This window comes from Oncorhynchus clarkii, chromosome 20, assembly GCF_045791955.1.
Source record: "Oncorhynchus clarkii lewisi isolate Uvic-CL-2024 chromosome 20, UVic_Ocla_1.0, whole genome shotgun sequence".
NCBI lineage: Eukaryota > Metazoa > Chordata > Actinopteri > Salmoniformes > Salmonidae > Oncorhynchus > Oncorhynchus clarkii.
Window position 1 is genome coordinate 57,106,558 of NC_092166.1, and position 25,489 is coordinate 57,132,046.

The window sequence follows — 25,489 nt, forward strand, 5'->3', positions numbered from 1 at the left end:
TGCCTTATGGGGCAGGAAGCTGTTTTTCTCTCGCATCTGGTTGCTGGATACAACAAGGCAAGCTCTCTGATTGGTTCAGTTATGTATCAGATTATAGTTTAAATGAACTTGAACAAATTGACTTTGAATCCAATACATTTCAAAATTCTCTTTAATATAAAAGAAAATGTCACAAAACAATTGTCTACAAATATGGAGCATGTATCCATAAAAGGCTAATTACATAAACACATTCTCTTTCCATAAATAAACAGTTTCAAAATCAAAACAAGCCACCACTTTACACAGTATTAGCAATCTACACAATCTCAATCTTAGCCCTCTTTGACACTGGAGCATGCTCTTCCTCCTGTCTCTCAGTCAACGTCTGGTCTTTCTTCATAGTGTGTACGATACCCAAGGCAGTCTTTCTTGTTTCTGTAATGACAACATGGAACATAAATTGGTTCTCGTGCCGCCCACAAATATTGATTTGAGACTGATACCCAAGTAATAAATGTAGTTAAATGACACATTATGTTACAATTGCATTATAATCACAACATTCACATTCCATGGATGGGCTACTAACTTTCCCTTTAAACCATCGACTCCCTCAGCTGATAAGGTAAAAATCTGTAGTTCTGCCCCTGAACAAGGCAGTTAACCCACTGTTCCCCAGGTAGGCAGTCATTGTAAATAAGAATTTGTTCTTAACTGACTTGCCTAGTTAAATAAAAAAGATACAGTGCCTTGCGAAAGTATTTGGCCCCCTTGAACTTTGCGACCTTTTGCCACATTTCAGGCTTCAAACATAAAGATATAAAACTGTATTTTTTTGTGAAGAATCAACAACAAGTGGAACACAATCATGAAGTGGAACGACATTTATTGGATATTTCAAACTTCTTTAACAAATCAAAAACTGAAAAATTGGGTGTGCAAAATTATTCAGCCCCCTTAAGTTAATACTTTGTAGCGCCACCTTTTGCTGCGATTACAGCTGTAAGTCGCTTGGGGTATGTCTCTATCAGTTTTGCACATCGAGAGACTGACATTTTTTCCCATTCCTCCTTGCAAAACAGCTCGAGCTCAGTGAGGTTGGATGGAGAGCATTTGTGAAAAGCAGTTTTCAGTTCTTTCCACAGATTCTCGATTGGATTCAGGTCTGGACTTTGACTTGGCCATTCTAACACCTGGATATGTTTATTTTTGAACCATTCCATTGTAGATTTTGCTTTATGTTTTGGATCATTGTCTTGTTGGAAGACAAATCTCCGTCCCAGTCTCAGGTCTTTTGCAGACTCCATCAGGTTCTTCCAGAATGGTCCTGTATTTGGCTCCATCCATCTTCCCATCAATTTTAACCATCTTCCCTGTCCCTGCTGAAGAAAAGCAGGCCCAAACCATGATGCTGCCACCACCATGTTTGACAGTGGGGATGGTGTGTTCAGCTGTGTTGCTTTTACGCCAAACATAACGTTTTGCATTGTTGCCAAAAAGTTCAATTTTGGTTTCATCTGACCAGAGCACCTTCTTCCACATGTTTGGTGTGTCTCCCAGGTGGCTTGTGGCAAACTTTAAACGACACTTTTTATGGATATCTTTAAGAAATGGCTTTCTTCTTGCCACTCTTCCATAAAGGCCAGATTTGTGCAATATACGACTGATTGTTGTCCTATGGACAGAGTCTCCCACCTCAGCTGTAGATCTCTGCAGTTCATCCAGAGTGATCATGGGCCTCTTGGCTGCATCTCTGATCAGTCTTCTCCTTGTATGAGCTGAAAGTTTAGAGGGACGGCCAGGTCTTGGTAGATTTGCAGTGGTCTGATACTCCTTCCATTTCAATATTATCGCTTGCACAGTGCTCCTTGGGATGTTTAAAGCTTGGGAAATCTTTTTGTATCCAAATCCAGCTTTAAACTTCTTCACAACAGTATCTCGGACCTGCCTGGTGTGTTCCTTGTTCTTCATGATGCTCTCTGCGCTTTTAACGGACCTCTGAGACTATCACAGTGCAGGTGCATTTATACGGAGACTTGATTACACACAGGTGGATTGTATTTGTCATTTAGGTCAACATTGGATCATTCAGAGATCCTCACTGAACTTCTGGAGAGAGTTTGCTGCACTGAAAGTAAAGGGGCTGAATAATTTTGCACGCCCAATTTTTCAGTTTTTGATTTGTTAAAAAAAAGTTTGAAATATCCAATAAATGTCGTTCCACTTCACGATTGTGTCCCACTTGTTGTTGATTCTTCACAAAAAAATAAAAATATGTTTGAATCCTGAAATGTGGCAAAAGGTCGCAAAGTTCAAGGGGGCCGAATACTTTCGCAAGGCACTGTACATGGCATGACACAATGTATTAAATTGATTGACAAATGCGTAAAAGAATGCGGCCTATTTACCTCCGTGTAAGTGGACAGCTCGACAGTTGGTTGAGATAGCAGCTTTGCCATCTCCTTCTGACAGCCCAAACAGAAGGCCTCTGGACACCATTCAGGATAATAGCAGTAACACGGGTTAACCTCATCACACCTGCATATAGTATGTACCATATTCTAGTAGTCTACATCAAGTAGGTAGGTAATGTTTTATGAAAGGATACAAGTTGGCAATGTCGTAGGGTCCCCTCAACTCAAGGGGCTGAATGAGAGAAAAAAACTGGTTCAAGGTTCATTGCAGAAAGATATTAACATGATTGGTATCTAAGAGGGTAAGACAATATCTCATTTCTATCTTACCTTTTCTGCCCCACTGGTCACAATTACATTCTGTTTGAAAAAAAGAAACATTGCTGTTACACACACTGTTTGAAAATGGTAGGTGGATTAACAGGTGAACAATAAACCATGAGGAGTTGATATACCTTCCCTTTGCACGTCTCCATGAGACTGATGGCATTTGCGATGGTGTATCTTCTCATGGTGGAGTCTCGAATAGCAGGTGTGTAACTTATCTCAAAGAACACACCTCTTTCAATTGCCTTACACAAGCACAAGTAATATCACTTTTACTACATAAAAAGCATTCAGTCCAACCAAAAGAAACAGGTCGTAGGCAAGACTTCAAATCAGTACAAAGTATGTTGTTAATTCAAATACTGAGAAGTATAGATAATTACCCCATTTATTGGAGATCTTTTGAAAAAGAAGGGTTGTTTTTCTATCACTGCTACACAAATGATGTCAACATCAAATGTCATGCAGGCTGCCTATTGAAACAAGTAGAAGGCCAAAATTAGCAGAAGGTCATCCTATTATCAACATACATTGTCAGTAGCGGATGGTAATACACAGTGATAATGATCCTGAACAAAAGTACTAACATGAAACAACTTCTCTGTTGTAGGATAGACAGCCACTAAGTCATAGGCTTTGTACTCTGCATTTGGTCTCTGGAAAGGGATAGATGTAACGTTAGTTATTTGAAAAATTGTGCAATATGAATACTGTCAGCAAATGCTCAAACTTCTACAGTATATCAGACTCACAAAGTGTGATGGGTCAGAGGCCACAACTGTCAATCGGTTTAACACCTTGATTGGTCTGGATTTACCCTGTGCAAAAGGAAGGGGATATTACCTATTATTTCGATTCCCAATGCATGGAGAAACGGGATAGGTAACATCATGAAAAAGTATTTACATGATGTATCAACATTATTATTATGCCACATTACCTGCACTATGGGAAATGTATCAAACAGCTCTAAGACACACTTTGGTTTGCCAATTTCCTGTAAACATAAGCAAACAAACGTTAAGGGTGAGGAATAGTTCTCTTGACTTCATGAGTCATAAACTGGGAACACTGAGGAGCTTACCTGTTTCTTTTGTTGCAAATCAACAACATAATTGATGGCAACTGTAGAGTATCCAACTGAAACATGAAAACATTAGCTACTTGATAAGCAAATCAATCAATATATATTGTAGCTTGCTCTGGTCCTGCTACATATATGGCTGCCTAGGCTAGAAGTTAGCAAAGACGATTCAGCGAATGTGAAGTTTGGGCTACAGTAGCTAAACAGTTTGCAAATATAAACAAGCTTAAACAGCTATTTGCGGTGAGCTGCTAGCCAGTTAGCCAAGTTGAGAGCCATGGTCTTCTTTACGAGGTTAGTGGAAGCTAGCTAAACAGTTTTGCAAATGTGAACAAGATAAACATAGTTACGGTGCGCTGCTGTTTCAATAACACTCCGAAGTCGTTTCTTGTCGGTTGTGTAGGTAATATTCAAGTCCATGAACACAGCCATGTTTCCGTGTGTAAAATGTTAAACGTGCATGTGGATGGTGCGTTAACAGAATGCCTTATGGGACATGTTGTAGCCAACAACCGTATGCGGACTACAAGTTCTCTGATTGGTCCAGTTTAAAAATTAGACCGCGGTCAGCTTGTTCAAAAACGAATGGAGAGGACTGTAGCTAGCTACATCAATGTGTCGATGAATAAAAACACACAAACGTGAGTTAGTACAGTAGGTAAACGATTTTTAAAAATCCGATTACCAAAGATAGATGCATAACTTTTTTTACTCTGTCTGTGTCAACGTGTTTGCTCTTCTCTCTTTCCAGCAAGACACGACGGTATAACACAACGGCTAGCCTTGCCTCGGCTAATTTATTGTAGGCTAGCTAAAGAGTAACGTTAAAGGACTTCATCATAAACAATGTGAAATGTCTCTTTTTATAGAGTGATGGATACGTGTTTGGACAAGAAACCAGAGAGAGTGGGGCCTATAGTTGTTGAGGATTTGAGAAAGGACTTGTTTGCTGATTTTTCTGCAATTGCATCTGCTCTGCCACAGGTTTGATTTTGAATCTTGTACTGTACTGGGATTTTTCTTGATGTGACAAGCTAACGTTAGCTAACTAGGGGCTTATGTTATCGGATGTTTTAATATTATCTATATAGCTAGCAAAATTTGCCAATTACTTTAACTAACAAAAAACCCAATACCCCAAGCAATTCTGTATATTAATCTCTCCCTACAGGATTGTGTATTATTTGAGAAAGAGCATCTGCGGGTCTACCTAAGGATACGTCCCTTTACCACAGTAGAGAATGAAAGTGGTGAATCTCAGGTATTGTCCCATGACACATACAGTACACTGAGATGAGGATCATGATTGATCTGCCGCAAAAGGACCTTGATATACTGTAAAGTCACATTCTTTATTATTTCCAGTTATTACAACCAATGAAAAGTACCCTTGGATTGGATGAATATGACTTAGAAAATCCTCAATAGGATTGCACCTGTGTCAAGACACTTCCTGCAGTAGCAAGGGGCAGGATGGTCAGTCAGTGGTCCTTTGCTGATCAGAGTGCATTTGTTGACGTGCTCCTTTTCCTCTGTTTAAATCCAGGAATGTGTGTCCATGGAGCCACCAGACACTGTTTTACTCAGGGCTCCTAGGAGCTCTTTATCAACCAGACGACAAACCAGTCACGCAGATGGTGACAAATCAGTCACTCAGACCACCCAAAGATTTCAGTTTTCTCAGGTAAGGCCTTTTCCAGCTGTTTAATTAGTAGCTATCTGTAAAGATTGGCTTATCAAAAAAATGGGTGTGGAGTGTGGCCATTTTTCCTAAACTGTTTACCCCCCCCCCAGGTATATGGCCCTGACACTACACAGAGGCAAATGTTTGATGGCACAGTGAAACGTCTGGTCAGAGATGTTCTAGAAGGAGGGAATTCTATTGTCTTCACATATGGAGTCACCAACGCCGGGAAGACATTCACATTCCTTGGTCAGAATTCTTTTAGCATGTTTCAATTTGCATTTGACATTTTATTGTTGGGTTAAGTCATTTTTCATAAGCTGTCTTACGTTTTATATACAGACAAATTTGCCCTTTGGCCTCTTGGTTTCATAACAGATGCTCACCACAATAAAAAATAAATAAAAAAGTGACTGCTACGGGTTCATGTTAAACACTTTGTCTATTTTTACTTCCAGGCCCTGAGAGTGATGGTGGAATTCTTCCAAGGTCTTTGAACGTGATCTTCAACAGCATCGAGGGCCGGGTCTATGCACAGAACAACATCAAACCACATCGATGCAGAGACTTCACTAGGCTCACAAAGGACCAGCAGGATGAAGAGTCTACTAATAAGCGAAACCTCATGAGACTGTCAAAGGAGGTGAGGTTTAACAGTAAAACCTCTTGCACAATTCCCTCCTGCTTTGCATTCTTAATGAAATGTAAATTAGTCTCATTCTACTTTCTTTCCCACTTTTCTTCAGAGTGATTTTCTGAAAAGCACGATGAGCTCCACTTGCAGGTCAACAATACTGGAGGGTAAGAAACTTGTTGCAGGCCTAGAGTATGCAAAGTACAGTAGCTATGTATTTTATGAGTTTCTTAATACTATGTGACACATTTTTCATTGTTACAATTAAAGATGTAATGTAAGATCTGTTGTTTGACAGGTTCCTCCTTGAGTGACATCAGTGATCAGGGGGAAGGAGACAGTTTCTGTCTGGATGTGGACTCTCACACTAAATACTCTGTGTGGGTTTCCTTTTGTGAAATCTACAATGAGAATATCTACGACCTACTGGAGCCCATTCCTAATGGCTCACATAGGAGAACTGTCCTTCGGCTGTCCCAAGACATCAAGGGAAACACCTTTGTGAAAGGTAATGTCACTTTGATTGAATATGTGATGAATTCGCCTAGAAGCTATGGGATTTCAGTTCATACAGAACATACACATGGTTTCTCTTGTAGATTTAAAGTGGGTTCAAGTAAATAATTCAGAGGAGGCTTACAAAGTCCTGAAGATAGGAAAGAAGAACCAGAGTTTCTCCTGCACAAAGCTCAACAATGTCTCAAGCAGAAGCCATAGCATATTTTCCATTCGTATCTTGCGGATTGAAGATGTTGGTATACCCAGAGTCCACACAATTAGCGAGTAAGTGACCAAGTTATTCCATTTTTTTTCTCCTGCTTTTCTCATGATTGTCTTTTTTTAATTTATAGTTGCGTGTTATGTCTAAGGTTGTCGTTGTGTGATCTGGCTGGATCTGAGAGATGTGCAAAGACTCAGAATAAAGGAGTGCAGCTAAAAGAGGCTGGCAATATCAACACCTCATTGCTCACTCTGGGCAAATGCATCAATGCGCTGAGACTCAACCAACAAGCAAAGTGAGTATTTGACCTGTATACAGATTTAGTCTTTTACAAACACTGACTGCATGTTTGTTTCTAATGAACCAATATAATGCTCCTTTCATCCTATGTAAATATTTTCCAGGTTCCAACAACATGTCCCCTTCAGAGAGAGCAAGCTCACACACTACCTCCAGGGCTTTTTCTGTGGTAGAGGGAAAGCCTGCATGATTGTCAACATCAACCAGTGTGCCTCCATGTACGACGAGACGCTCAACGTCCTCAAATTCTCTGCCATCGCCCAAAAGGTCAGCCAGAGGAGCTTTTTGTAAGGAAAAGTAAGCTTGTGGTTCGTAATATATGTGGCCAAATTGCTCATTTATTTAATTTCTTTATGACTTCTCAGGTGGTGGTCCTCAACATCAAACCAGTCCCTGCCATTGCTCCAAAGAGATCTGCCAGGGATGTGTCCCTCATCATCAACAATGCTGGCCGCAAGAACCTGTGGAGTAGGAGGGAGAGCTCCATGGTGGCTTGGGAAACGACTCTAGAAGATGTGCAGGAAGATGGGGATGAAGAGGAGGATGATTATGAAGAAGAGGAAAGTTGCGATGAGAGCATGGCAGAGGAGACCATTCTGGAGGCGGGAGAAGAGGACAAGACGGTGCTTGAGGACTTCAATGTAGGTTATGTTCATATTCAGTATGTTGATATGCTGGTTCTTTTTCACTGACTTTACACAACTTTGAAAAATCCTCCTTTTTATAAGGAGGATGGGATCCACCTGAATAATTTGGGTTCCTGGATCCTTTCACAGCTTTATAAGGCTGCGTTGAGTGATTTATCAATGGCCCAGCTCAATTAATCCCTACCATTGTGTCGCTGAGTTGTCATAATGCTTCAGCAAATGTACATTATCCCAGGGGCGTTGGTAGACACAATGTAAGTAACCTAATTAATGTAGCTTAAGAAACAAGGTTCATGAAATCAATAACTTGCTAATAACATGACATCCATATTCTGATTATCTCTGAAACTCACTTAGATGATACCTTTTGATAGTAGTTGCAGTACATGGTTATAACTAGAGGTCGACCGATTAATCGGAATGGCCGATTTAATTAGGGACGTTTTCAAGTTTTCATAACAATCGGAAATCTGTATATTTGCCAGAATTTTACGTAATTATGACATAACATTGAAGGTTGTGCAATGTAACAAGAATATTTGCAGGAAAGTGCTGTTTAAATTAATGCTTACGAGCCTGCTGCTGCCTAACAACTCAGTCCGACTGCTATATCAAATCATAGACTTAATTATAATATAATAACACACAGAAATACGAGCCTTAGGTCATTAATATGGTCGAATCCGGAAACTATAATTTCGAAAAACAAAAAGTTTATTCTTTCAGTGAAATACGGAACCGCTTTGGAGCACCTTAAATTAAATGTAGGGTAAAAAGGCAAACTCCGCTCCATCATTCATTGAATCAGATGGCTCATTCATCACACAACCCACTGATATTTTTTATTGGCAAGATTAGCAAACTTAGACATGACATGCCAGCAACACACACTGACCCTACACATCCAAGTAGAACTAAATCTATGCCTACTAGAAAGTGTGTGCCCTCAGACCTGGAGGGAAGCAAAAGTAATTATGCTACCTAAGAATAGTAAAGCCCCATTTACTGGCTCAAATAGTCGACCAGTCAGCCTTTTACATTAGTACATTTTTGGAGAAAATTGTGTTTGACCAGATGTCAAAGTGGCGCAGCCATCTAAGGCACTGCATCTCGGTGCAAGAGGTGTCACTTCAGTCCCTGGTTTGAATCCAGGCTGTATCACATCTGACCGTGATTGGAAGTCCCATAGGGCAACACCCAATTGACCGGGGTAGGCCGTTATTGTAAATAGGAATTTGTTTTTAACTGACTTGCCTAGTTAAAAATAAATATTTTTTTAATCCTATTTTACTGTAAACAAATTGACTAGACTTTCAGCACGCTTATAGGGAAGGACATTCAACATGCACTGCATTTACAAAATGACTGACTGGCTGAGTGAAATTGACAAGATTTTTGGGAGCTGTTTTGTTAGACTTCAGTGCGGCTTTTGACATTATCGATCATAGTCTGTTGCTGGAAAAACGTATGAGTTATGTCTTTACACCCCCTGTTATATTGTGGATAAAGAGTTGCCTGTCTAACCGAACAAATCATTCACTAAACCTCAACTAAATCTTGTAATCCTGTGCAACATGACTAAACTGCTCGGAGTAACCTTGGCTTGTAAACTGTCATGGTCAAAACATGTTGATACAACAGTAGCGAAGATGGGCAGAAGTCTGTCCATCATAAAGCGCTCCTCTGCCTTTTTAAAACCCCTATCAACTAGACAGGTCCTACATGCCCTAGTTTTGTTGCACCTGGACTACTGTTCAGTCATCTGGTCAGGTGCCACAAAGAGGGGCCTCAAATTAAAATGGGCTCAGAATGGAGCAGCGCGGCTGGCACTTAAATGTACACTGAGAGCTAACATTAATATGCATGTAAATCTCTCATGGCTAAAAGTGGAGGAGAGATTGACTTCATTACTTGTAAGAAGTGTTGACATGTTGAATGCACCGAGTTGTCTGTTTAAACGACTAGCACACAGCTCTGACACCCATGCATACCCCACGAGACATGCCACCTGAGGTCTCTTCATAATCCCCAAGTCAAGAACAGACTATTGGAGGCGCACAGTACTACGTAGAGCCATGGCTACATGGAACTCTATACCACATCAGGTAACTGATGCAAGCAGTAGAATCAGATAAAATATTAAAATCAACCTTTATGGAATGGCAGGGACTGTGACGAGACAGAGATTTTGTATTGTAGAGATGTGGTAGTTGTTTAGTGGCCTGAGGGAACACACTTATATGTTGTGAAAGGTGTTATGTAATATTTTAATTTGTGAATAACTGCCCTAATGTTGCTTGACCGCAGGAAGATTAGCTGCTGCCTTGGCAGCAGCTAATGGGGACCCTTAAGTACAAATATAAAAGATGGATTTGATTGTGTATTGTAGGGCCAGTTTGCTCTGGTGGAGGAACTGAGGGAGAAACTTCTGAAGGAGGAAGCTGAGAAATTGGCTTTGGAGTCTCATATCCGTGAAGAGGTCACCGTCGAGTTCATGGAGCTATTCTCCAAAATGGAAAGTGATTACAAGTAAGTAGTCGCATTTCTCTCTCTTTGAACGATCTGTCAATCTTGGCTGTTGTCTGTAGATGCATTGACTGAACAATGTTTTTGTCATGCAGTGAGCGTCTTTCCAAAGAGAGGGAGATCATCGAGGACAGAGCGGACAAGAGGTTGGAGATCCTGAAGAATTTAGTCAGCAAAAGTGTCAGAAAGTGTGCAAGTGTCACTGGTGACGAGGAAATGACAAAGGTAAGTCATATTCACATCACAGGTGTCATGTCTCTGACTTATCATTACATGTGAAGACTTATTTTATCAAATCCATTCTCTGTAATTATTATCACGTGATTAAACTAATGTTAATTTAATTAACTAGGAAGTCAATGTACCATGGACAATTTTGGTTTAGAGAGTCATAATTTTCAGACAAACACTTCAAATGTTTTAATATCTGATCAATTAGCCTTCTAATAATGAATTATTATTATTACCTTCCGTCAGCTTCATCTGAACCTCGTAAAATTATTGGTTATCTGCACAAACCCAGCCTTTACTTATAAATCATCCATTCACAAATTGGCTCAATTTATTTACTAACTAATTAAACAATTACAGAATATACAATCCATAATAAAATAATACAGTTAGTGGACTAAACAAAAACAGTTTGGTTATAACACGATTGATTCAGAGAGAAGATATGGGGGTTTTGGAAGGATGCTGGGACCTGGGAAGCTATTCTCACAAATACATATGCCACTAACGATCGTTCATTCGGAAAAGCAATGCATTGTATTTACGTGAAGTTTGCTTCGATTGTTGAGCTGGTGATGTGAGGCTCTGGTTTGCACAGTCGATGTTGCCATTGTCCTTTGTAGATTATTCCGGGTTGTCGTGTGAGAGGTTCATGTGATCTGAGGTTTATCTCACTCTGGAGATGCTTCTACGTCGGTGTTCTCGTACTAGATTTGCGCATATGTTCAGCTGCAGTCTGATATATGATAGTTTAGTATGCACCTCTTTAGGTGATCAATAGTTCAGAGCTCATACCATTTAACGTGTGGAGCAAGCTCTCTCGTTTCCTGGTCTGTGGAGTTGAAATTATAATAAGACCTTTTAAACGTGAGTACAAGTCCTCACGGTATTTGGAACTGAGTTGACTTTTCGTCATGGAGGCCTTTATTCAAGAGTAGAAAGGGGGTTGGTTCATTTCCAACCAATGTCTATTCACTTGGGCGTGGCTACTGACTTATTTTAACTTTACATGGGAAGCCAGTTCTCAAATTTTTAAAGATTAACATTACATAATTTTGCAAATAGTTTAATGTTTACTCATTAATTTTATTCAGTAATTAGATGCAAGCCTCATAACTGAGGAACCAGTATAAACAGAGTTAGATTAATGTTGTTGTATTGTCTGTCAGGAGGTCACAAACATGAAACAAATTGGACCGGGTCAATGCTGGCTTCTCCACTGACCGTTTACACGTTCTTCAAAATAGGAATATTGGTAAATTGTCAAATTCTGGGATGTAGTAGAATTTGTTCTACTGTGACCCTCTCTCTCCTTTATGGCATGGTCAGGGAAACCAGATTCTCTGCGAGAAATGTACGAAGTGATTGTAATTGGGTGTTCACATCTCTGCTAGCCAATTCACTGAAATGGCTAGTGTCGTGACACAGGTTATAATATCAGATCATGCAGAAAATACAACTTCACCACTAACATCCTTATCTGTCCTTGTTTACTGAGTTGAGTTCGGATGTCTTTGTTGTCCCTCGCAGGAGGATAAGGTAGAGCTCTTGGAGGGGATCATTGACGCAATGCGAGACGACCTGGCTAGAATCAGGAGGGATGCGGAGGCTGCACAGACCTGTTTGGTGGACCTGCCTGAGTCTCCTGGCACTGTAGCCAGCCCGAGGAAGCAAGTGGATGACTTATCAGAGGAGCTCCTCAAGACCCAGCAGCAACTCAACCTCAAAACAAATGGTGTGTGTATAGTATGTCTCAACTGTGATTTTTTTTTTAATGTCTGATAAATATTCAGGATTTAGCTTAAAGGGATGCTTTGGGGTTTTGGCAATGATGCCCTTTATCTACTTCCCCAGAGTCCGATGAACTCATAGACATAAAAATGGTATCCATGTGTCCAGTATGAAGGAAGTTGGAGGTAGTTTTGCATGCCGATGCTAACTAGTGTTAGTGCAATGACTGGAAGTCCATGGGTATCTTCTAGCATCCTTCCTTCATACTGGACAGAGATCTGACTCTGGGGAAGTAGAGTGCCTTCGGAAAGTATTCAGACCCACACAATACCCCATAACGGCAAACTGAAATCAGGTTTTTAGAAATGTTTGCAAATGTATTAAAAATGTATATCTTATTTACATTAGTATTTAGACCCTTTGCTATGAGACTTGAAATTGAGGTCAGGTGCATCCTGTTTCCATTGACCATCCCTGAGATATTTCTTCAACTTGACTGGAGTCCACCTGTGGTAAATTCAATTGTTTGGACATGATTTGGAAAGGCACACACCTTTCTATAGAATATCCCACAGCTGTCAGAGCAAAAACCAAGCCATGATGTTGAAGGAATTGTCCGTAGATCTCTGAGAGAGGATTGCGTCGAGGCACAGATCTGGGGAAGGGTACCACCATTTTTTTGCAGTATTGAAGGTCCCCAAGAACAGTGGCCTCCATCATTCTTCAATGGAAGTAGTTTGGAACCACCAAGACTCTTCTTAGAGCTGGCTGCCCGGCCAAACTGAGCTATCGAGGGAGAAGGGCCTTGTTCAGGGAGGTGACCAAGAACCCGATGGTAACTCTGACAGAGCTCTGGAGTTCCTCTGTGGAGATGGTTGTTCATCTGGAAGGGTCTCCCATCTCTGCAGCACTCCACCAATCAGGCCTTTATGGTAGAGTGGCCAGACGGAAGCCACTCCTCAGTAAAAGGCACATGACAGCCCGCTTGGAGTTTGCCAAAAAAGGAACCTTAAGACCTTAGTCTGATGAAACCAAGATTGAACTCTTTGGCCTGAATGTAAAGTGTCACATCTGGAGGAAACCAGGTACATCCATATGGTGAAGCATGGTGGTGGCAGCATCATGCTGTGGAGATGTTTTTCAGGGACTGGGAGACAAGTCAAGATCGAGGCAAAGATTAACAGAGAAAAATACAGAGATCCTTGATGAAAACCTGCTCCAGAGCGCTCAGGACCTCCGACTGGGGTGAACGTTCACCTTCTAACAGGACAACGACCCTAAGCGCACAGCCAAGACAACGCAGGAGTGGCTTTGGGACAAGTCTCTGAATGTTCTTGAGTGGCCCAGCCAGATTCCGGACTTTAACCCGATCAAACAGCTCTGGAGAGACCTGAAAATAGCTGTGCAGCGACTCCCCCATCCAACCTGGCAGTTGAGAGAATCTGCAGAGAGGAATGAGAGAGACTCCCCAAATACAAATGTGCCACGCTTGTAGCGTCATACCCAAGAAGACTCTAGGCTGTAGTCGCAGCCAAAGGTGCTTCCAACAAAGTACTGAGTAAATGGTCTGAATACTTATGTAAATATGATTTAGATAAGGGGGGGAAACGTGTTAATACATTTTTGAATAAGGTTGTAATGTCACAATGTGGATGCACTGTAGATAAAGGGCCTTATTGACAAAATTCCCAAGTATCCCTTTAAGTGTGTTTTCTCTCTGTTTACAGAAATGGACGAAATGAGCATGGAATTGAAACAATTGTGTGGGCAGCTAGAGGATGCGAAGGAGGTAAGCCTGGCTGATATTGAGATGTGTTTTGTTCCATGTGAATACTGAAAGGTTGGGTTAGAGTTAATTGTTCTCCACATTTTGGTTTTATGCAGAATTTGGAATCTCAGACACGGACGTTTGAGGCCTTAATGGAAATCTGCCATGAGAAAGATGACATGATTACCAAGCTGCAGGAAGCAATAGACCAGAATAGTGAGGCTGCAACTAGGGATGTAAGTAAATTACTTACTTGAACTAATGATTTCATACTTGTATTAATGGTGCATATGGGGGTGCTTTGTAATATGTCAATCACAGAACCTCTATATGATAATATGCGTTCCATTTCACTATTTTTGTCAACAGGTGGCCTTGGTTGACTCCATCAAGGAGGAGATTCTGAGCTTGAAACAGAATTGTAAGTGTATGAGTCGGGAAAGTCCCAGTGCTGAGGAGGGCAGGAACCTCCATGCTGATGTCCTGGAAAACCTTGATGATCAGCCTGCCCTGAAGAAAGGTAGTCATAAAAGATGAAAGGAGTAACATCTTGTATCGGGGCTAATGGTCCTTATTTACTTTGAGTTCTGTATGTGTCTGACCAGCCCCTCTCTCTCCAGGGAGTCTTGAGGATGAGCGTGTTATTCTAGCAGGCGAGTTGGAGAAACTCCAGGCGGAATGTCATCAAAAAGACATGACCATTTCACAGTTAAAAGAAGAACATGAGGCGATGGTTCAGAAGTTGGAGACAGTCAAAGGAGAGATAAAAAGAATGAACGAAGACTCCGATGAGCTCAAACGCGAAAAGGTTTTGTTCGAACAGACCTTACAGAAGCTCACCAACGATTTGGAGGAGCAGACGGATGACTGTGAAGCTGTGATGGCTTTGCTGGAGAAAGAGAGGAAAGAGACAGCCAGGCTCTCTAAAGACAACAAAGCACTGGTCAACGGCATCTTCCAGCTCCAGCAGACATCACAGAAAGCGGAGTCTTCAGTGAAAACTCTCCAAACAGAACTTATCGAACAGACTGAGAGGTCCGCCAATCTTTTAGAGGAGCTAGAGGCAGCCAGAGCACTCTTGAAGGAGCTCAAAGACAAATCTAACGAAACATCCAAAACCATTGAATCCTTGACTTTGGAAACTGAACGACTCCAGAAGGAAGCGGAGGAACTGAAGGTCTCTTCTGTGCAGAGGAACGACTCAAAGTTCCATGACACCATAGATGCCATGAAAAGGGAGTGTGAGAGTGTGGTGGAACAGTTGCTCCAGAAGAGCCAGTGGATAGCTGACCTGGAGCAGGAGCTCAACCAGGTCAGAGAGCAGCTCTCTGGACAGGAAGAACTCTGCAGCCAGCTGAGACATGAGCTAGAGACACTGCGGTCAGAGGCACAATTCAACCTGCAGGACTACGAATTAGAGAAGGGGGCTTACAATGAAATTACGAAGAGTTACTCTGACCTCGAACAAATGGCAGGCCACCTGAAGGAGCGAATCGTGGACCTGGAGGTTCAGGTGCAGGCCTCTGGAGGTAGCTCTGAGAGGGTTGTGGAGTTGGAGAAGCAGCTGGCTGAGAGGGAGGCCCAGTGTGGCGCTCTGCAAGCGAGACTAGAGGTGGCTCAGCAGAAACTGTCCCAGGTGGAAGAAAGTCATGTAAATAAGTCCAAGGAGAAGGTGATTGAAGACATGCGTCTTGCACTGACAGAGCAGGAGAGGACACAAACAGAACAAGAGCAGATTCTGGAGGCTAAGATGAAAGAGATTGAGGCTTTAAGTCGAGGTGAGTGGTCACACGATTGAAAAAGAAAATACCCACTCATTTAACCATGTCTTCATTCTGAATTTTTGGGGGGAATTTGCACCAATGTCTAAATTTTGCATTTCAGAGCTGATGAGTTTGAAGGACAGCTGCCTTCCAAAAAACGTGAACAGTGCCAAGTTTTCTCATGTGATCAACTGTCCTGGCGAGAACGTGAAGCAGGAACGTCAGCGGACTGAAGAGCGCTTGAAGGTAAGAGCCGTCGTTTGATCACAGATCCTCACACTCATTCTCAAAGTCTCTCTGAAACTCTAGCAATTTACGTTTCTGTTTGAAGCAGGACCCTGTATGCACACGTGGTAAGGGAAGTAATCATTCCTTTTGATGTCCTCCTAGCTGGTTAATGAGCAGCATGAGGTGGAGAACCAGAAATGCCTTGAAAAGAGGGCAATTCTGATGGAGGGAGCCGACGGGCCAGGGCAGGAGGAGAGTCGGTGCTTGGCTCCAGAGTTAATGAGGGAGTGTCAAAAGGAGCTCTGCCGTAGCACGCTGCAGACTGAAAAGGTAATGGGATCATCCTGACTCTGATTTAATAAACACATTAGAACTGCTGGCCTTTATGGCATCTCTGGGTGAGAGGAAGTACTCAATGGAGTTTCAGAGTGTAGGAAGCGGGAAGTTGCTAAATGACATTCAGAATATGGGTTTCTGTGACCTAATCCCTAGTTTCTGCATAATTTAGCGGGACATTGCTAACTTTTTACCTTTCTAATCTCTGAGGATCACATAAATTCTAATAGCATTAACGTTGATCCATACATCATTGAAGTTACCAGCCTGTGTCTTATCACTTTCCCTCTAAATTATATGTATGTAGTTGCAGGGAAAGTGGGTGCATTTCACACAGCAATTGACAGTATTTCTCACCATAAGTGTTGTCTGCCTTTTAAGCTAATGTCTGTTTTCCAGGTGAAATTGTCTAAACAAACTTCAGAAAAAGAAGAGGAGAGTGTCTCTATAGTTGAGGCTCTCAAATTAGAGATGCAGGAGAGAAACGTAGAGAAAGAGCACAAGCTTAGGGAGCTCCATGACCACTTCAATTTCCAAACACAAGATGTCAGTATACATCAGAGAATCATTTATACTGAACAAAAATATAAAAGCATCATGCAACAATTTTAAACGATTTGACTGAGTTACAGTTCATATAAGGAAATCATTCAATTGAAATAAATTCATTAGGCCCTAATCTATGGATTTCACATGACTGGGCAGGGGCGCAGCCATGGGTGGGCCTGGGAGGGCCACCCTCTGGGGAGCCAGGAGGTCTTGGGCTGGCGTGTTTACACGTGGTCTGCGGTTGAGGCTGGTTGGACTTACTTATTCTCTAAAACGACATTGGAGGCGAAGCGGCTTATGGTAGAGAAATGAACATTACATTCTCTGGCAATAGCTCATTCCTGAGACATTCCTGCAGTCAGCATGCCAATTGCACGCTCCCTCAACTTGAATTATCTTGGCAAAGGAGAAATGCTTACTAATAAGGATGTTAGCAAATTTTTGCACAACATTTGAAAGAAATAAGTGTATGGAAAATTTCAGAGGTATTTTATTGAATGAAACATGGGACCAACACTTTACATGTTGCGTTTTATAGTTTTGTTCAGTATAGCTGCTTCTCATGTTTGACTATTTTCTTGTCATTTTTTTTGCAATTTCAGCCACAAAATCAGGGATAGACTCATCCCGGTAAGGGTGTAAAGAAACATTCATATTTGATTAATTGGATAATAAATAGGGGTGTGTGATTGTTTTTCTGTCTGGGCAGGTACTGGACTCCCCGCAGGTGTCCACAGACGGCAGGCGAGAGCTTTGCTTCCCCAAGCTGGAGAGCCAGCTCACCCCTCTGCACCCCAACAAGCTGAACGTCCGGAGGCAGGGAGAGAACAAGTCTGTGAACATCAAAATCACCCGCTCAGCCAGGAAGAGGAATAGCAACGAGATGGAGAAGGTACATTTCAAAGTGTGTGTGATAGGATAACGGATATGTCTAGAAAAGAAGGTCCAGAAGACATTTGACTGAAAACCATAACATTTTTTAAAATGTGTTTTTGTCACATGCTGCATTGAGTTATTGAGCTTGTTTTGGTTGATTTCATGCGGCAACCTTCCATTTGGGCCTTATTCTATTGTACTGATCAACATTTGCATAGAAGAAACAATCTTCTTTTTTTAAGTGTGCGCTCTGTAAGACCATTCCTTCATTCTCTCACACAAACACTTAGTTTGAGGCTTGAGCAAAGATAGTCTTGACTGGGAGAGACGTAAGGCAGGCTGGGGGGAGATTTGAATTAATAACGTTTTTGGTGATAATCAGCTTTGAAATGAGCAATATTTTGCATTATGGTTTGCATATCACAAACAAGGTACTAGGGTAGTTGAAATGTTACCTTCAGCTGTAAGCTAGCAAGGAATGTTAGCCTACAACGCTGGAAGCTACCGGTATTTTCTTTCAATGTGCAGTGTTCTAGCCTGAAATGGACATTGTTTTGCGAACAGTAATTAACGTTTTCAACATTTCTACATGCCCTGTTGCCTTATTCATGTATGTTAACACCTCTGCTGCATGAGCGGTGATGCAGCCAAGACTCAGTGAGTGCAGTGGTTCCTCGGGACCGGCTAGAGCTGGCAATGCGTAAGTGGAGCAGGCACGGTGCTCTTGCACTATAAGGGGACATCGGCTGTGCTGATTGAGAGACTTGGTCCTCTCTCAATCAGTAGACAACGTGAAAGACATTTGACAGAACTGCCGGTAGCAACAAATACTAGTACCGAACCGTTTTTCAGGTTCTATTAAGAAAAAGTACAGAAGTTTCGGTATACCGTGCAACACTAATAGGTGCAGTGAAATGTGGTGTTTTACTGGGTCAGCCATAGTCATATGGCGCCCCTGGAGCAAATTAGGGTTAAGTGTCTTGCTCAAGGGCACATCAACAGATTATTCACCTTGTCAGTTTGGGTAACGCTCTAACCACTAGGCTAACATGGCATATCAAATGTATTTGTCACATGTGGCGAATACAACAGGTGTGGACTTTACCGTGAAATATAACTACATATCCATTCAATCTCATTATACTTCCTCCAAAATGTAGACATGGAGAGCCAGTTCTGTCACTGGGTTGCCTTGCATTTGATTTAGTTTGTGTTTGTGCATGCATGTGTGAGAGTTTTGAGTTTGAGGTGGAGGGGATGAGAACGAGAACATCTTAACAAACAGACTGGTTATTACCCAGCCCTTCCAGAGACCAAGCCGCATATAGACAACTATAAACACAACAGTGTCTGTCCTCTCTCGCTGCACTGACAAACTACCTCAAAGCAACCCTTCTATTTGTTCAGTAGGATTAAGGTCAGTGAACAATAATAACAACCCTACAGAAGCTGAATTGTATAGATAGTATAGTGGCTTTGCGTTAACGTTCAGTCCAGAGGACCTTTCCAAACATTCTTATTGTATTATCCTGCTAAATCAACCCCCCCGTATGGCTTTCACTAACAGACCTATGCCAAAGGAACAAGAGCAACGTCAACAGATGAGGCTTATAAACAGTTGTGGGAACCTGGAACTACAAGCACAATCCCTTCAGTCAGATTGGACAGCATTAAGGTCCTGGTTGCTTTTCCTCCTTTTTTTAGATACTTTGGAAAAAGTGGTAACAGATTTAACCAGATCCATTTGAAATTAGATCCCAATTATGCTATACATGAATTTATATGCTGAAGAATTGACCCCTTTATTGTAGTGGCAGCCCTGCTTCTAGCTCCTAAGCAATTTTGCAGTATTTTTTTGTGTGTTATTTCTTACATTATTAGCCCAGAAACTTTTTTTGTGTTATTACATACAGCCGGAAAAAGAGCAGCGGTAACCCACCAGCATTAAGAAATACAACTTTCACGAATTGGATCCTTTGTTTGTACCCCCAAGGGCAATTTAACTTATTCCAGAGGTTGCTCCAAAAAACCACTGGCGGAGAAGAGGTATTCGGAGTGGACTTCTGGTCAGACTCAGGAGGCGTACACACCATCCACCGCTTCTGAGTATATATTACTCGCTAATGTTCAGTCTCTGGATAATAAAGTAGACTAGCTCAGGGCGAGGATCTCCTTCCAAAGAGTTTAACAGAATCTATTAGAGTTCTGTTTAACATAATCATGGCTCTTTCGGGATATACTATCCCCAGCTATTCAGCCATCTAGGTCCTCAGTGCATCGTGCCGACAGGAATAAAGAACTCTCTGGGAAGAAGAGGCTGTGGTGTATGTTTCATGATTAACTACTCCTGGTGTGTTTGTGATAACATACAGAAACTCAGGTCCTTTGGTTCACCCAACCTAGAATACCTCACAATCAAATGCCGACCGTATTACCTCCCAAGAGGAGTCTCTTCGGTTATATTCCCCCTCAAGTCGATACCACGTCGGTCCTCAAAGGACTACACTGGACTTTATGCAAACTGGAAACCACATAGCTTAAGGCCGCATTTATTGTAGATGGGGATTTTAACAAAGCAAATTTTGAAGAAAACACTTCCGAAGTTCTACCATCACATTGACTGTAGTACTCGCTCTGGTAAAGCATTGGACCATCATTAAGCTTGTGGCCCTGGGTCTGAACCCCGCCCTGTGCAGCTGGGTCCTGGACTTCCTGACGAGCCGCCCCTAGGTGGTGAAGGTAGGAAACAACACCTCCACTTTGCTGATCCTCAACACGGGGCCCCCAGGGGTATGTGCTCAGCACCCTCCTGTACTCCCTGTTCACCCATGACTAGCCACGCACACTTCTAACTCAATCATCAAGATTGCAGACGACACAACAGTAGTAAGCCTGATTACCAACAATGACGACACGGCCTACAGGGAGGAGGTGAGGGCCCTGGGAGAGTGGTGCCAGGAAAATAACCTCCCACTCAATGTCAACAAAACAATGGAGCTGCTCGTGGACTTCAGGAAAAGGCAGAGGGAGCATGCCCCTATCCACACAGACGGAACTGCGGTGGAGAAGGTGGAAAGCTTCAAGTTCCCCGGCGTACACATCACTGACGATCTGAAATGGTCCAACCACACAGACGGTGTGGTGAAGAAGGCGCAACTACACCTCTTCAACCTCAGCAGGCTGAAGAAATTTGATGTTGTCCCCTAAAACCCACAAACGTTTACAGATTCATAATTGAGAGCATCCTGTCTGGCTGTATCACCGACTGGTACATCAACATCGTCCGCAACCGCAGGGCTCTCCCGGTGGTGGTGTGGTCTGCCCAACGCATCACCAGAGGCAAACTACCTGCCCTCCAAGACACCTACATCACTCATTGTCACAGGAAGGCCAAAAAGATCATCAATTTCTTAATTCCATTCTTTTTCCTTTTAGATTTGTGTATTATTGTGAATCGTGTTTAGATACTACTGCATTGTTGGCGCTAGGAACACAAGCATTTCGCTACACCCGCAATAACATCTGATAAATATGTGTATGTGACCAGTAAAATTTGATTTGATACAACACTGTGTGTCACTAATTCTGAAATTTTCTCTGTCCCTTAGGGCCCTGTGGAAAGTGAGAACAAAAATAATATCAAGTTGAGGGTGAACAACAGAGTGAACATGCAGGTGAGAAGAGAATCTAGACTTATAATCCTATTTGACTGTCACTAGTAAAGCTTATCCTGTGTATACATGTCATGTCAACAGTCGCCGACAGTGCTCGGTGTAAAAACAGACCAGAACAAGCAATGGCCACCAATGGAAGCCAAAAAGGATGGAACCGTCCAGAAGATTGGGGACTTCATCCAGAGTTCCCCAACTCTGCTTGGGGGCGAAGGTTAGTAAGACCTGGCTGTTGTCCTTTACTGATGTCAATGTTCTGTACACACATCAGACATTCAGTCATATATATATATATATAAACACACACACACACTACATGTCTGTCTCTCTTCATAGCTAAGTCAATTATGGGGATTGTAAATGGAAGATCTACCAAGAGAGAGAGAGCCACATCAGTGAAACCGAAAAGGACCAAGAGGAAGCTGTACAAGACCGAGATCTCTTCTCCTCTGGACATCCCATCTCTTCCGGTGAGTGGCAACTGGGTGGAACTTGGCCTCAGAAGCCCAGGCTTCTTATGTTCTCTTTGAAAGCCTGGGAAAATTCTCCTCGGGAAGCCAATAAAAAGGGGTAATGTTTGCTGCCCTTCAATGGCAAAAGCAGTAACTGTGCCAACAGTAAAGCCATTTCTCAGTTTCAATGTTTTTTGTTAGCCAGCTATTATGTTGTTGTTGGATAAGTGATGCATCTTCATTATGAATTAATATTTTATGCATATCAACCATGACCACTGATTTTAATGTATGAACCCTAAAATGCAGACTGCACTCTGCCTTTGTATGACCTTAAACAACTATATGGGTAAGGCAAAGCGAGCTATCAACGATCTGTAAATGTTTGTCCAACTTTCGTGTAAATGTTTGTTAGATGGAAACTATTTGAGTTCCAACTGCATTTAATGGTTTAATGTAGTTATTTATGTCTTCATGTTTTGAATGTTGTATTGTAGTAACCCTCAAGCATTTTTCCGCCATAAGGTAAGAACTATTTCATCACGCAGAAAGTTTATACTTAAAAATATATATATTTGACTGCAGTATCTACATTCTAAATGTGTTCATCTGACTTAATTGTTGTTTTTCTGTTTTGACTTGTATGGTATTTATTTGACTTAGTGGTCGTGGTTGATATGCGTAAAAAAATGACTTCATAATAACATAAAGCATCAGTGCTTCATCACTTGTCTACCAACAACATACAGTTGAAGTCGGAAGTTTACATACACCTTACCCAAATACATTTAAACTCAGTCTTTCACATTTCCTGACATTTAATCCCTGTAAAAATTCCCTGTTTTAGATCAGTTAGGATCACCACTTTTATTTTAATAATGTGAAATATCAGAATAATAGTAGTTATTTATTTCAGCTTTTATTTCTTTCATCATATTCCCAGTGGGTCAGAAGTTTACATACACTCAATTATTTGGTAGCCTTGCCTTTTTAAAATGTTTAACTTGGGTCAAACGTTTCGAGTAGCCTTCCAAAAGCTTCCCACAAGAAGTTGGGTGAATTTTGGCCCATTTCTCCTGACAGAGCTGGTGTAACTGAGTTAGGTCTGTAGGACTCCTTGCTCGCACACGCTTTTTCAGTTCTGCCCACACATTTTCTATAGGATCGAGGTCAGGGCTTTGTGATGGCCACTCCAATACCTTGACTTTGTTGTCCTAAAGCCATTTTGTCACAACTTTGGAAGCATGCTTGGGGTCATTGTCCATTTGGAAGACCCATTTGCGACCAAGCTTTAACTTCCTGCCTGATGTCGAGATGTTGCTTCAATATATCCACATAATTTTCCAGCCTCATGATGCCATCTATTTTGTGAAGTGCACCCGTCCCTCCTGCAGTAAAGCACCCCCACAACATGATGCTGCCACCCCCGTTCTTCACGGTTGGGATGGTGTTCTTCGGCTTGCAAGCATCCCCCTTTTTCCTTCAAACATAATGATGGTCATTATGGCCAAACAGTTATATTTTTGTTTCATCAGACCAGAGAACATTTCTCCAAAAAGTACAATCTTTGTCCCCATGTGCAGTTGCAATCCGTAGTCTGGCTTTTTCATGGCGGTTTTGGAGCAGTGGCTTCTTCCTTGCTGAGCGGCCTTTCAGGTTGTCAATATAGGACTAATTTTACTGTGGATATAGATACTTTTGTACCTGTTTCCTCCAGCATCTTCAAGGTCCTTTGCTGTTGTTCTGGGATTGATTTGCACTTTTCGTACCACAGTATGTTCATCTCTAGGAGACAACGTGTCTCCTTCCTGAGCGGTATGACGGCTGCGTGGTCCCATGGTGTTTATACTTGCGTACTATTGGTACGCCTTCCGGCGTTTGGAAATCCCAAGGATGAACCAGACGTGGAGATTTACTGTTTGTTTTCTGAGGTCTTGGCTGATTCCTTTAGATTTTTTTCCTTCCCATGATGTCAAGCAAAGAGGCACTGAGTTTGAAGGGAGACCTTGAAATGCATCCACAGGTACACCTCCAATTGACTCAAATTATGTCAATTAGCCTGTCAGAAGCTTCTAAAATGTGACATTTTCTGGAATTTTCCAAGCTGTTTAAAGGCACAGTCACCTTAGTGTATGTAAACTTCTGAACCATTGGAATTGTGATACTGTGAAGTAATGTCTGTAAACAATTGTTGGGAAAATTACTTGTGTCGTGCACAAAGTAGAGGTCCTAACCGACTTGCCAAAACTATAGTTTAACAAGAAATTTGTGGAGTGGTTGAAAAACGTGTTTTTAATGACTCCAACCTAAGTGTATGTCAACTTCCGACTTCAACTGTATTTGTCTGTACAGCAAATTAACTGTAAAGCCATTTTTCATAGTTTCACTGTTTGTGTCGATACTGTTCTTTGCCTTTGTGTGGCAGAGCTGGTAACTGCATTCAGAACACGATGGACCAAAGCCAAATTGTTTGCCTTGCTTTTTACTTTGTAGTTACTGCATGTTTCACACAAAATAACTCTGCTACTTAAACTTTGTCTGACATGATAGGGTAATGGGCACAGGAAAACAAGGGAATTCCTCTCCTGGGGAGAAATGTAATTTCTAATTAGAGCTAATCAAATTTGAGCGTTAACAGCCAGTGAGCGTTTCCAAAGAAACAAAACAAAAATCCAATACTTAAGTTTTCCATACTTGCATTAACAAGATTTGGAGAGATGGTCCGATGTCTCATCAGGTGGTGGGACTTTGATGGTTTCTGTGTAAAAACTGGATCTTTTTAAAGAATCTATTTAGGTGGCATTAACAAACGACTGGTGCAAGCTAATATTGTTTTGTTCTTATGTTGCAGATCATTGGTCTTGATCAAGATGAGAAAGAAAGCGACCATCTAATTATCAGGAGGCAGCTTAGATCAAGAACAGCAAGGAAATGACTTCGTCAACAGTGGCCAGGAGTTGATATTGCTTACTTGATTTAAAAACTATTGTTAGAAAACTAGCCATGTACATATGTGAATATTTTCATATTTTGTTTCCCGTTCTTTTACATTGTTTTAAACTCTTATTTTTTAAAATTGAAAATAGTATACACTATAGGAAACATGGCAAGTACCAAACCGTTTTGTAAATGTACATTGGAGACCCAGCCTGTGATTGGAGCGCAGTAGACAAGGGACACATTGGAGGATGGAGTATTGTTTCGTCCTGCTCGAATGGGGCCAAAAGTGTAGAATGTCATGGTCATTTATTTTAGTGGCAGCCGTCAGGGGTGGTTGTCATCTGAAGAGAGTAAATAATACAGCTCATCTCTCACCCCTTCTCTGTGGTGGGCCCCTGAGAGGTCCCACTCTCACAGCCAGTCAGGTTCAGTCTCAAGTGGGCAATTTAATGGGACAGTTGCCAGTGTTTGTCTACGTCATTGCTGTTGTCATTGAAAACATGTCTCTGATTAAATGCTTTTTCTCTGCATTGCCTGGCTGTTTTTTGTAAATAATAGACAATGCATTAGAATTCATAATAGCCTACAGGAATTGAAGTCGGGTTAAAGCCACTTCAATAGAAAA

The 25,489-nt window shown here is 41.7% G+C and overlaps 2 protein-coding genes across 3 annotated transcripts; one reads left to right on the plus strand and one right to left on the minus strand.

Moving 5' to 3' along the window:
* Positions 1-128: 128 nt before the first annotated feature.
* LOC139376564 (ribonuclease P/MRP 30 subunit) lies at positions 129-4,293 on the minus strand. The gene is made up of 11 exons (XM_071119301.1): positions 4,158-4,293; positions 3,808-3,863; positions 3,664-3,720; positions 3,476-3,541; positions 3,311-3,379; positions 3,107-3,196; positions 2,852-2,968; positions 2,727-2,756; positions 2,591-2,628; positions 2,391-2,470; positions 129-417 (listed from the first exon to the last, which is right to left on the minus strand). Exons 1-11 carry the CDS (start codon positions 4,237-4,239, stop codon positions 299-301), a joined length of 804 nt encoding a protein of 267 aa, XP_070975402.1. The 5' UTR covers positions 4,240-4,293; the 3' UTR covers positions 129-298.
* Positions 4,294-4,364: 71 nt separating this feature from the next.
* Positions 4,365-25,006, plus strand: LOC139376565 (kinesin family member 20Bb). 2 transcript variants are annotated; one of them, XM_071119302.1, is made up of 26 exons: positions 4,365-4,448; positions 4,677-4,791; positions 4,979-5,068; positions 5,354-5,491; positions 5,602-5,740; positions 5,950-6,134; positions 6,238-6,292; positions 6,424-6,633; positions 6,725-6,908; positions 6,995-7,141; positions 7,251-7,413; positions 7,512-7,787; positions 10,183-10,322; positions 10,415-10,544; positions 12,081-12,285; positions 14,009-14,070; positions 14,166-14,285; positions 14,419-14,569; positions 14,670-15,827; positions 15,934-16,058; positions 16,203-16,370; positions 17,635-17,817; positions 21,410-21,475; positions 21,557-21,686; positions 21,809-21,942; positions 24,776-25,006. In XM_071119302.1, the coding sequence occupies exons 1-26, from the start codon at positions 4,393-4,395 to the stop codon at positions 24,857-24,859; spliced, it is 4,614 nt and encodes a 1,537-aa protein (XP_070975403.1). In that variant the 5' UTR covers positions 4,365-4,392; the 3' UTR covers positions 24,860-25,006. The 2 variants fall into 2 exon arrangements, with proteins under 2 accessions (XP_070975403.1, XP_070975404.1); XM_071119303.1 differs by lacking the exons at positions 17,635-17,817; positions 21,410-21,475; positions 21,557-21,686; positions 21,809-21,942; positions 24,776-25,006 and adding an exon at positions 16,776-17,046.
* The last annotated feature ends 483 nt before the right edge of the window (positions 25,007-25,489 follow it).

Bases quoted from the DNA above. Each gene is read 5' to 3' on its own strand.
- LOC139376564 (XM_071119301.1), bottom strand. From the start codon at position 4,239: ATGGCTGTGTTCATGGACTTGAATATTACCTACACAACCGACAAGAAA. The intron at 3,542-3,663 runs GTAATGTGGCAT...CCTTTTGCACAG, and splicing joins ATACATTTCCCATAGTGCAG to GGTAAATCCAGACCAATCAA. The intron at 2,471-2,590 runs GTATCCTTTCAT...AATGGTGTCCAG, and splicing joins CCCTACGACATTGCCAACTT to AGGCCTTCTGTTTGGGCTGT.
- LOC139376565 (XM_071119302.1), top strand. From the start codon at position 4,393: ATGGAGAGGACTGTAGCTAGCTACATCAATGTGTCGATGAATAAAAAC. The intron at 7,414-7,511 runs GTCAGCCAGAGG...ATGACTTCTCAG, and splicing joins TCTCTGCCATCGCCCAAAAG to GTGGTGGTCCTCAACATCAA. The intron at 10,545-12,080 runs GTAAGTCATATT...TGTCCCTCGCAG, and splicing joins GTGACGAGGAAATGACAAAG to GAGGATAAGGTAGAGCTCTT.